This window comes from Gracilinanus agilis, chromosome 5, assembly GCF_016433145.1.
Source record: "Gracilinanus agilis isolate LMUSP501 chromosome 5, AgileGrace, whole genome shotgun sequence".
In the NCBI taxonomy this organism is placed as follows: domain Eukaryota; kingdom Metazoa; phylum Chordata; class Mammalia; order Didelphimorphia; family Didelphidae; genus Gracilinanus; species Gracilinanus agilis.
Window position 1 is genome coordinate 98,199,577 of NC_058134.1, and position 12,605 is coordinate 98,212,181.

Below are 12,605 nucleotides of genomic sequence, written 5' to 3' on the forward strand. Positions count from 1 at the left end.
CTTTTAGTTTTATCACTTTATGGGGGCATTAATTTATCTCCTTTATATCTAATTTTAAAGATCTCTTGTGTTTTTTTAATATTTCTTTCTTTATTGATTTTAATGCCTTTTTAGTTTTTTAATCTTCCCTTTTTCTATTTTGTTCATGTATAATTATAAAGATATGATTTCCCCCCAGAGAGGGTTTAGTTGCTTCCAAAAATTTTCATGTGTTTCATTATCATTTTCTTTCACCTAGTTATTAATACTTTCTATGATTTCTTCTTTGACCCACCCCCTATTTTAGATGTCATCATGAATTCTCCATTTGGTTCTATATCTTCTGACCATGGTCCTTGTATCAATTTTGATTTTTACTGCATCATGATCTATAAATGAGGAATCAACTATTTATACCATTTGATATTTGTACCTAGTGCCATAGTTTATGAAATTTCCATATGGTAGAGAGAAACATATAATTCCTTGATGTTCCATTTAGAAGATGTCATGAGTCTTTGTTTTTTTTAAAACCCTTACCTTCCATCTTAGAATCAATATTATTATTGCTTCCAAGGCAGAAGAGTGGTAAGGGCTAGGCAATGGGGTTTTATGTGATTTGCCTACAGTCACACATCTGGGAAATGTGTGAGGCCAGATTTGAACCTAGGACTTCCTATCCCTAGGCCTACCTCTCAATCTACTCAGCCACCCAATTGCCCCCTGCCATGAGTCTTTCATTCTAAATTCCCCAGAAATTTGTGTAGTTCTATATTTTGTGTTTTGCTTCTCTTTCTGTTATACTGATGCAATTATTATTTTATTCTAATTTTACAATTCAGAAAAGTGAGCCAGACAAAGGTTAAGTGACTTGCCCAGGGTCATTAAATGATGTGATTGACAACAAAAATCATCTGATGTCAGTCACAAAAGCAGCAGGGCAAAATAGAGAACATCAGTCAGCTTTTGAATCAGTAGTTGTACCTGAAGTGTTGAAGGGAACACAATCTAACTACCATATATTCCTGGATACTACTGAGGGGAGAATTGCTGATTAGAGGCTTGACAATTCTTTAAACAGCAGAATGGAAAGTAAATCAAATCAAACTCCATTTCTGAAGCCCTTAGAGATAGCCAACATGGAATTTGCAAGAATGACAATGACTTACAAACTCTCAATGAGAGAATGCTCTTTAAATGTGCTTTCTGTAATCCTGATTCTAAACTGAACTTGCCTAATGGTGCTATAGGAAGTTTGGGTTTAGAGACAAAAGACCATATGCAACACAGAATCAATGATAAGTGTACACAAAATACTTAGGATTCTTTGTTGCCCCTAGTGCCAGTGAAGTCCAATGACAGTGGAGAACCCTTAGTTACCCTAGAAATCGGCGGGGGGGGGGGGTACACTATGAGGGACTACTGGACACTGGAGCAACTTGTTCCCTATTATGAGAACCACCTGAAGGATGTCAATTTCAAGGCAGTTTAAGAGTAAGAGGAGCTTCTGGGGTAGCACAACAAGTCCCGAAGCTAAAAGTTAAAATGCTAAAATTTGGACCTCTAACTCTTGAACACACCTTCCTATTGATGCCAGCATGTCCTTCAAACCTTTTGGAAAGAGCTCTCCTATGCAAATTGGTTGCAACCATCCAGTGTCAACCAGATGGACAGATTTATCTACAAATACCCAAGAGATCTTTGAAACACCATCCCATTTTATTTTTAGACACATGTAGTGAGGAACCATCATACCAATCAACTGATAACATCTATGAGGTTCCAGATGATATTCCAGATTATGTGTGGGCTAAAAATTCAAATGAGGTGGGCAGGATATTGTCAGTGGAACCAGTAAAGATAGAGGTAAAAGAAGGCTTACCTCCAAGAATTCATCAGTTCAGACTTAGTGAAGAAGCGATAGAAGGAATGAAACCAGTCATAGAGAGTTTATTAAATCAGGGTATATTAAAATATGGCTTTTCACAATACAATACACCAATCATGCCAGTAAAGAAAGCAAAATTATCTCCTGATGGGAAGACTCAATGGCGTTTAGTACAAGATCTCAGAGCAATAAATGACTATGTGCAAAAGACCTATGCTGTGGTACCAAGTCCATCACAAATCATTGCAATCATTCAACCTGAAGCTGCTTGGTTTATCTTTGTGGACCTGTGCTCTGTGTACTTCTCTGTTCCCCTTCACAGAGACAGCCAGAAGCTGTTCGCTTTCTTATGGGAAGGTAAATTGATCTATACATAATCCATACATGTCCCAACAACAACCACAAGACCCAGAAACTATACAACACAAAGATCAACTAGCACCAACTGATCAATCAAGCAAGTCCTCAGAAAATACTAAATCTGTACATGAGACCATAGAAACAGAGCAGCAATCAGAACAACAATCAGAGCATGAATCAGAATCAGAAATAGACCAAGAGCCAGTAAACAATCAGATATTACACCAAATTTTACACCCAAATGATTACCCCAATCCCAATCACTTAGAAGAATCATCTGTAAATAATTATGACAATAGGAAACAATCATTGAAAGAAGAAGACACAAGATTTGATGTGCAATCAATCCCAGATCTAGAAACTGATGAGGACGAATGAATGAAAGCACAAAGATTTAATCATGAACTTTTTTGTTACCTATAATCATCTTTATTAAACCACAAAGAAGAAAAAAGAAAGAAGAGAAAATAATCACATTTGATAGACCATTTAAACTTTGTTCCTGACCCAAGTCAGAAGTTGACAAGCACTGGTGCATCAAACAACATAAGTGGAAGTTGACAAGCGTGGTAGCATCAAACACAAGTGAGGCATTGCTGACTTCACGGATCTTCACGAGGACAGCAAACCTGAGAAGTACAAAGACATCAATGACCAAATACATCAGTTGTAAGAAGGACATCCACACTGTGAAGAGGAACATCAGATCAGCATTGGACACAAGTATTTGGAAGGAGATAACTTACACTCAACAGAATTCTCACTGCACACAACACTAGGTTCCATCCAAGCAGTACATGCACATTGCAAAGAATTCTGGTGAAGTAAGTATGTAACACATCATTACACAGATAAGTCACTAGACAACACATAAAAGATTTCCCTGACTTCACATTTACATGTGAAACACAAAACTTACACTAAAGAGAGAAGGGTATATCGGCCTTAATACAGAATTTCTCTTACTTGGGATCAGACACCTTCTACTCAAATCACCTGACATGTCATGTAATTATGTAATTTTGCTTACTAACCCTTAGCAATAAGTTTTACTAACACACAGGGACAGTTTAGTTAGTTTAGTAAGTTAGTACAGGGACAGATTTTCCTAAATTTTCTTTGTAAATATTGCACATAGCAAAAGTCTATGGTTTAACCAACAGACTTACAAATAATATAGTCTTACTTATTATTACTAAGATTTCTAACATAGGCATAAGTTGTACTAACCTATTCATACACTAACTTTAGCAAGTGAACTAGAATTTAGAAGCTTATTTGCAAAAATTTTCCTTAGTTAATTTTTTTTGATTACTTCATAAAATTAGATAGATGCATAGATAGGATTCATTACTTTGTTCTAGTTAGCAAATATTAGCCTTAAGAATGTTTGTGAATGTTTACATTTAATTTGTTTTCTTTTCTGTTAAAAATTTTTTTGCAAAACTTAAATCCCCATTCCTTTCCTATGCTTTTACCATAACCCGTCTTAGTTTAGCTTAGTTTAGTTTTAGCATAGTTTAGGAGATAGCAACCTTTTCTTATTTTGCAAACTTAGTTAGGGATAAGAGCTTAGTTGGAATTTAGCTTAGTATAAGAGTAGTATTCCCTTACACTTTAGTGACTATTAAGATGGTGCTAGATGCACATTTTAAAAAGAAAAGGGGCATATTGTAGTGTAGAGTAGGGGCATAACTGTTTTTAAAGAATTTCTACTGTCAGTTAAGGGTTTAGAATCTTGGAAAAGTTTCAGTTGGACCTGGGAACTCATGGAGGGAATCAGGGTCAAGCTGGTCTCCTTCTTGAGATTGAAACCTAGCCTAGATTTGGAGTTTCTTTTTAGATTTGTTAATTTAGCTAAATCCTTTGAATTTCCTACCCTACCATATTTTCTACCTTCATTTCCCTTACCTGAATGTCTGAGAAGAGTGAATAAGAGAGTGAATCAGAGAGTTAGTTCAAATCTGTGAGAGTTTAGTCGTACCCTTGCAGCAAATTATTTATTGAGTATTTGTATCCAACTTCCTAACCCCTTTTGAGTTCAAAAATCACCTTGAGAGCTGAGTAAAGGCATGTCCTTTCTCAGTCTCATATTCCTACTTCCCTTCCCCCACCTGAGGTTTCTCTAAGCCGCTATTAGGGCTTCCTTGATCCTCTACCCTGTCAATCTATCCCAGAAGACAATAAACCCCTTTTGTGTTTAAACAAGACCTTTTGGCTACTTCATTAGTTAATTAGTAAGAGAGGGAGGAAGGGAAAGAGAAACAACATACTCTCTGGGTTTGAGGGAAGCTGAGGGTATCCATTTTGAAGGAAGTGTAATTTCAATTCAAGTCCCTTCCTGTGAAATTGACTAAAGCCTGTAGTCAATTTCAATATGTCTTGGCTGTATAGTGTCCTTTACTTGAAGGGATCAGTCTATCTCCCTTCAGTGTTTTGTCTTTAACCTAAGTCCCAGTCTGTATTTCCCTGCTGCTATTTGTCTGCTTAGATTAATTCATCCTCTCCCTCGAAACTCTTGTTACCTCAGTGTTATACTCCCTGAACTCAGACATTCCCTTATTTCTCCTACCACCTCAACTACCATCCTTCATCATTGAACCGTCCTCATCCACTATATAGCCTTAACTTCCCTACTACCTAGTCTATTCCCTTGATTACCTGGAGCCTTGGGTCCCTTGCTTTGTCTTATTTCCCTGATCCTATCAGTTATTGCCCCTAGCTTCAGCCTCATATTATATCCTGCACCTTCCCATATTACACTCTCCTAATCCCCATATTACATCTTAAAAGTCCCTTATTACATAATCCAGTATGAGTCCTAGGCTGGATTTGAACTCAGGTCTTCCTGACTCTAGGCCCAACAGTCTGTGCATTGACCCATATGTATAGCTGCATCTAGAAGGCTGAGGGCATTAAGTCATCAGCAGTCTGGAAGCCTGGTCACAAGGATATAGTTAATAGTAACAATAATTATGATATCTGGTGTGTAAAAAGCATTTTCAGGATTGCAAAATACTTCATATCTATCATCTCTTATGAGCCTAAAAACACAACTGAAACACTGAGCTGGGCACTAACCTATCAGCCCATCCTGGGTGCTACCAAGAACAACTGTGACAAAGGCCACATCAAATGACAAACAAATTCAGGTGAAATATAACAAAAGATATTGTTACTACCTTAGTGAATTTAAAGAACCAGGCATTCCTTTCTTTTTGACACATTATAAATTTCAAAAGTATACACTATATGTACAGTCATTCCCACGCACTCTTTCAATTATTTTGTTCAACTCTTATGTTCCAGGAAGAGAAGTTGGAAGGAAAGATTTGGCAGGGACCAAAGCTCTCTACCTAGGTTAGGGAAAAAAGGTACCACAACCTGCACTTCCCTCTTCTTTTATTCTCCCTCTGATAACTCCCTCAAAAGAAGTGGGAGGTGTCATAGGAATTTGTAGTAGAGGATACTGGGAGATGGAGTCTTGCAGGGCTTAGGTCCACTTCAAAAAGCACATTTTCCCCCTGAGATCCATTGGGAGTCTGGTCTCCCCATTGAATCTGAAAAAACACAAATAAATTTACAATTATAATCAATATAAAGGGTACATACATCAATGCAAGGGGGAAGTGACAATAATTTGGGGATAAAAGAAACAACAAAAGAAAACCAATACTTGGAGCTTTTTACAAAAACCAGGGGGCATTCCCCTTTTGAATACATATATGCAAATTTTCAAAAAAAAATGCATTTCAACCAGTTCGAATCATAAATATTTAGAAGTTTTTTCTGGATTGCCTACATCATTGTGTGATATCCACAGGCATCTTCTGCAGGTCGTCCATCTTCTGGATTCAGGAGGAAGTCTCTTGTTCCAAATTAGGTTCAAATTCAAATGAAAGTTCACAACATTTACATAGTCCCCCCTGAGGAGGATAATAACACATTTCCCCCTGAAGAGGATACAGGGATACACATAGGAATCACACAGGGATACATGGCCAAGTTATAATGCCATGTGTGATTCAATTATCAACAATATCAAAAAATCCAAAATAAAAAATAACCTCTGAGGGAAATATAAAATATCAAAAATGTGAAAAATTCTAGCAAGAAAGGAGAAAAAAAATCACAACAGGTCCTTTTATCAATCCATATTCCATAAGCCTGTAATGACAATCACTCACTAAGCCAGTTTAGCAGCCTGGACTACAATAAGTTGCCACATTATAAAAGAGAATACAAAAAGAGACTAGATCTTGAAACAAATGGGAAATATCATTCTCTGGTCTGACTTTTTTCTTCTCTTTCTGGGATAATGGAGCCAGAACAATTGATGTTACGTAATTGATAGACCATGTGGTACAAAGAAGTCCTGCATTTAACACATGTTAAACAGCCACAACCTTGTGTCTCACATGTGATCAAGTCCTCATGCTCTTTGCTCAAAATCTTATCAATTTCCATTGGATTGGTTTGGTCTCATTTACCTTTGGGCTCATTTTGTACTTCACAAGTTAACTTCTTTACTGCATTGTGGTCCATTTCTCCTTGAATCAGACATATTCACTGAGCAAACGTCCCATAATATTTGAATAACTAGTGGCAGGTTATCATATTCCAAAGCTTTTGGGGTATGCATTTATGTGTTAGATAAATGGGCATCTTAACTTATTCTATTGCAAAAATTAAAGCAATTTAAAAAATCTTCTTAATACTAGTGACATGTGCTTGAAATACAAAAAATTAAAGAAAAATCAAATACTATATCACACATGCAGGAAGAAAAACAATAATGAAAAATATCAAAAATATATATATTTCACAGTCACAGAGGTAAAATATAGAGGCTACTTGCCAAAAAGTAATATTCATTTCCTCTTTAACTTGCCATGATCCACAGTGTGAGAACAAATGAGGTGGATAAAGCTATGGAGGTATAAAAGCAAAAATACATTCAAGAAACTAAAAAAAAATTCACAAAAGGCACCAGATGTTACAAAAGGCACATAAGTCAATATAGGTCATTAATAAAGATACTGTCCTACAATGGCAATTTGTTCAAGTACAAGGATCAATAAAATACAGTGCAATAAAATAGTATAGATGCAGCAATAAGGAAGTCTTATCACAATCAATAGTCAAATACAATCAATATAGTCCGTTATACATTATTGAAAGAAGGTATAATAAGTGTTATGAGGGTAATTTGAGGAAAGGTGTTTGGGATAAGGGAATTGAAAGGAGGATGTTGGAGACTTGGTAAGTGGATAAACTAGGCTACAGGTAGGCTGGGATTAAAGGAGATTCAGGGTATAATAGGACTGAAGTCAGGAGTATAACACAGAAGGGAAACAGAGATCCTTTTGGGAGAAAAGAAGTTAAACTAAACAGACAAACACTGCAGGCTTACAGACTGGGACTTAGACTCAAACACAAGCTGAGGGAAATAGACTAGACTGAAATTAAGAAACAGGCTTTAGTTAATTTCACAGGAAGGGACCTATTTTGAAGTAACACCTCCCTTTCAAGATGGATGCCCCAGCTACCCTCTAAGCCCAGAGTATGTTGTCTCTTTCCCTCTTCTTCCCTCTTGATAACTAACAGACAAATTACACTAAATAGGACTATTGGAACACAAAAGGGTTTATTTGTTTGAAGGATGTTTGTTAGGAAGGTGGATCAAAGGAAAGCCCTATCAGTTATCTCAGGAACCTCAGGTGGGGAAGGGAAGTAAAGATGGAATCTGAGTAAGGACCTGCCTTACTCAGTTTTACAAAATGCTATCTAAAGGGAATAAATGATGATTTGATTAAATTATAAATAATGCTGTCAATTAGATAACTCTTCACAGATTTAACTCCTCTCTAATTTCTCTCCTTATAAACTCCACAGCCACTAAGGTAAGGGAGGGAAGGCAGGGTGGTATTAGGAAAGGAAGATTTAAAGGATTTATCTAAAATAATAATTTCTTAAGTAAATATATCAATGCTAGGCTAATTTCAATATTGAAGCTAGATAATCTAAGAGCTCCCTCATTGACTTCCTCCCTCCATGGAAGATCCAGTCAACTGCCTCTCTCCTCAAGATTCTAAAAGCCCAACTGCTTTTGGAACTCAGCCAAAGCTAGAAAAAACTATATCCCCTAATTCTGTATACTACATAAGTTACATGAGTTGCTGTGTGACAAATATATGCTGCAAATTATTTTACATCTAGCAAATCATGCAACCTGGATGGAGATAGGTTTCAACAAATTCCAAAACACAAACCTCTGTCCTGCTAGTAAAAATACTCTTTGGGTACAAAATATCATCCAGGAGCCAGTAGACTTCATAGGAAATGTTCTCTCTTGGGAGTCATCCAGGGGTATCATGCCCCCTAGGAATACTTTCACACCTCCGCTGGTACAAGACTGACACTCTATATATCTCATCCATTACATTTCTACAAAAGAAGAGGTGGGGAATACAAATACTATTACAGCACTTCACTTCAGTTACCAAATAAACCCTTATATCTTGTTATATGCAAATCAAAAACAAACAGTCAGAGGTAGTGGGGCTATGAAAACCCCTTAAAATCTATTAGTATTTAGCTTTCTAAAGTCTCCAAAGGATGTGTACAGGTTGATGGACCATTTTGCAATGTGACAAGTAGGATGTTACAAATAAAGGTAGGAGTAGGATAGGCAGGCTCTGTATTCAAAACCCATTTCTTCTTCTTTGCTACTATTTGGAGGGGAGACAAAACTGAAAAGGGTTAACATCAACAAAAACAATAGAATCCAAGAGGCACCATCTTCTTTCCCACATGGAGGGGCAGTAGCACCCTGAGTATTTCATGGAAGAGCTCCATTTAGGATATACTGTTGTGGGGTCATTTGTTTTAAGTTATCATATGCCTGATTTATATTTCTAGAATTGTTATCAGTCCTAAGATTGTGATTCCTAAAATTATTATTGTAGTTATTGATCCCATTGTTGTTTCTGTTGTTATTATTCCAGTAGGTATTATTTCTGATTGCTTAGAACAAATTCCTAAAGTTCATCATTATGTGGCCCTTTTTCTCACAGAAGTGGCAGGTAAGGGATCAATAATTAGATTTTTGGAGAGGGGCAAGTGTTTTTGGTTGAATATCATACCCTCTTTCTTATTTATCCATTCTGTCATTTAAAGATATTAGTTCCTTCTGAATCGTTTCCAGTAAATCATTAGTCTCTGCCTTTCTCTCTTTGTGGCCTTTAGAGATATATGTAAGGGTTAAATTTAGTGGTTAGACTTAAATTATGTGAAATAACGTGGTTGTTGGAGTTATCATATCTCCTCAGAAGTTTATTTACAAATAGAGTTGGAAACAATAAGGTAGAGAAATGTGAGAGAGGTTAGGGAAAATATATATACTAGTCCTCAGCCAGGAGGGCCAGTAGTGTGTAAATACCAAGCCTCCTCCAAAATTTAAGCTAGTTCTTAGGAAACTAAGATTTTCCAGCTGAGGTTAAAAATCCTCTCTGAAGCCATAACATTCCCACTGAATGGCAAATTCCAAAAGCATATCTGGAATCTGTATAAATTGTTGCCTTTTTATCTTTGGAAATTATACATGCATGTTTCAGGGCTAAGAGTTCTGCACCTTGAGCACTTAGATTTGAGGGCAGTGAAGCTGACCACACAGTGGCAAATTCTGTGACTACAACAGCTCCAGTGTAGCATATGCCATCCCTCATAAAAGAAGAACCATCAGTAAATAAGACTATATCTGGATTGTCTAAAGAAGTGTCTAGGAGATTATGTTGAGGCTTTTCAGCCATGGATACTAGTGTTTCACAATTGTGTAATGGTTCTCCTGAGACTGGTAAGTCAGGAAGAAAGGTGGCAGAATTAAGAGTTGTACAACAGTTTAAAGTAATATTTTCATTATTTAGTAAAGTTATTTCATACCCTGTAATTCTCTGATCAGAAAATACCTGTATTCTATGTCTTAGCAACAATACTTCTACTTCATGTAGGCACATAATTGTTAATGGGCATCTCAATACTAGATCAACCATTTTTGTTACTAACAAAGATGTGGCAGCTGTGGCTCTAAGACATGGTGGTGCTCCTGCAGCTACTGGGTCCAGCTGGGCCAACTAATAAGCAATTGGATGCTGATAAGGTCCCAAAGTTTGAGTTAAAACACCTGAAGCTACCCCTCTACACTCATGTACATATAAAGTAAATGATTTCTTATAATCTGGGAAGCCTAGAGCAGGGGAAGACAGGATTGCCTGTTTTAGATTTGACAGAGCTAACCAATGTTCTGGCTCTAATTTAAGCAGTTCAGGGACTGAATTTCTTGTTGGTGCTATAAGGGGTTTAATAATTTCCTCATAGCAAGGGATCCATTGAATACAAAAATCTGTTGCTCCTAAGATTGCTCTTAAGTGTTTTTTAGTGGTATGATCACTCAATTTTAGAATATTTTCAATGCTCCTAGGAGAAATATAATAGACACCAGCAGTTAAAATGAATCCTAAATATTACACTTCGGGGAGACACCACTGAACCTTTTCTTTTTAGGTCTTGTGACCTCTTTTATGCAATTCAAAAAAAAGATGTTTACTATCTTCCTGACATATTTTGGCATCTGGTGAGGCCAAGAGCAAATCATCCACATATATAATTAACTTACTGTTTTTAAATTTTATATTATCTGTATCTTGGGTCAAAATCTGTGCAAAAATGATGGGACTTTCCACTTACCCTTGGGACAAATGAGTCCACGTCCATGAGAATTTTTCCAGGTAAAGGCAAATATATGTTTGGAATCCTCATGAATAGGAATCAAGAAAAAGGCTGAACACAGGTCCACTACCATAAAGCAAGTGGCTATACTGGGAATAGAGGAAATTATTGTGTTTGGGTTTGAAACCACAGGATGTCTCTTTGTGACATGATTGTTTACAGCCCTTAAATCTTGAACAAATTGATATTGGGCTTTTCCACCTGGGCCTATTTTTGGCTTTTTAACAGGTAAAATAGGTGTATTATATTCTGATTTGCATGAAATTATTATTCCTTGTTCAATTAATGAATTTATTACTGGGGTGATTCCCTCAATAGGTTCTTTTGATAGAAGGTATTGAGGAATGGAGGGAGCTGGCCCTCCTCTTGTTCTAATCTTAACAGGAACAGTTGATTTAAGTAGGCCTACATTAGAAGAAGATGTGGCCCAGAGAGACTTAGGGATATCTTCTGGGATTTCAAAGGTGGGAGGCTCTTTTACTTCCTGTCTCTCTGAGAGAAGTACAGGGAGCAAATTTAAAGAGTCCTCCCATAACTCTAATGACATAGAGCCATCTGGATGGCAAATTATTGTGACTTTAAGTTGACATAGTAGATCCCTTCCCAGAAAATTTGTAGGGGATCCAGGAATTAAAAGAAAGGAATGTTCAACAGTTAGGGGTCCCATGTTTACCATGCGAGAAGAAAGTTTTGGGACCTTTTGATGTGTTCCTGATACCCCTACTACGTTTAGAGAGTCAATAGAATTACAGTTTTCATCTGGTTTACTCACTAGGACTGATCTAGATGCTCCTGTATCCAAAAGACAATTATAAAATGAATTTCCCATTTTTAGGGCAACGTGTGCTTCCTTACTATTTGGGGGCAAATGTATGGGGATAATAGGCATTAAAGCATCAGGATATGGAAAATAAAAGTTTTCCCTGTTTGATTCCAAGGCCCTTTCTCCCCCATCAAACTTTCATAAATGCTTGGGCATTTCCTTGGGCTCCATCCTTAGCCCCTTGAATAGTTTGGAGGCAAGCTCCACTTAGGATATACTGTTACGGGGTCATTTCTTTTGAGTTATCACCTTCCCGATTTTTATTCCTAGCATATTTATCACTCCTAAAGTTGCGATTCCTGGAATCATCATTATTATTATTATTTCTATACTTATTATTCAACTGGGTGTTATTTCTGGTTACTCTTAACAAATTCCTACAGTTCATCATTGTGAGGCCCTTCTTCTCACAGAAGTGGCAGGTAAGGGATCAATAGTTAGATTCTTGGAGAAAAGCTATGGTCTCTCCCCGTCTTTTCAGTTTTTCTCTTAGTATTTTAACTTCTGTCTTTAAATCCTCTACTGAGTCAGTATTTTCCTCACATCTTTGTGCACGGCCATTAAAAATATAAAAAGCTACCTTCCCTCAATTCCTCAAGATTCATAGACTCCCAGTTCAGGCAGTTTATCCTGTGAGTCAGTGTTTTGCAGGTGGCTATACAGAATTACATTTTAACCAATTGCATGTTAGTCCTTAGATTGCCTTCTAAAATCCTTTGTAATTTTCATAAAATATATATCTCAGTATTTAACCTGTTGATAGAATTT

At 36.8% G+C, this 12,605-nt stretch overlaps 1 protein-coding gene across 1 annotated transcript in view; it reads left to right on the plus strand.

Moving 5' to 3' along the window:
* Window positions 1–2,877: 2,877 nt before the first annotated feature.
* The window catches only part of LOC123249871 (GTPase IMAP family member 4-like), an 18,041-nt gene continuing 8,313 nt past the window's right edge, over window positions 2,878–12,605 (plus strand). The window contains 1 exon segment of the mRNA XM_044678969.1: window positions 2,878–2,950. Within this exon segment, the coding sequence (XP_044534904.1) occupies window positions 2,878–2,950 (73 nt within the window).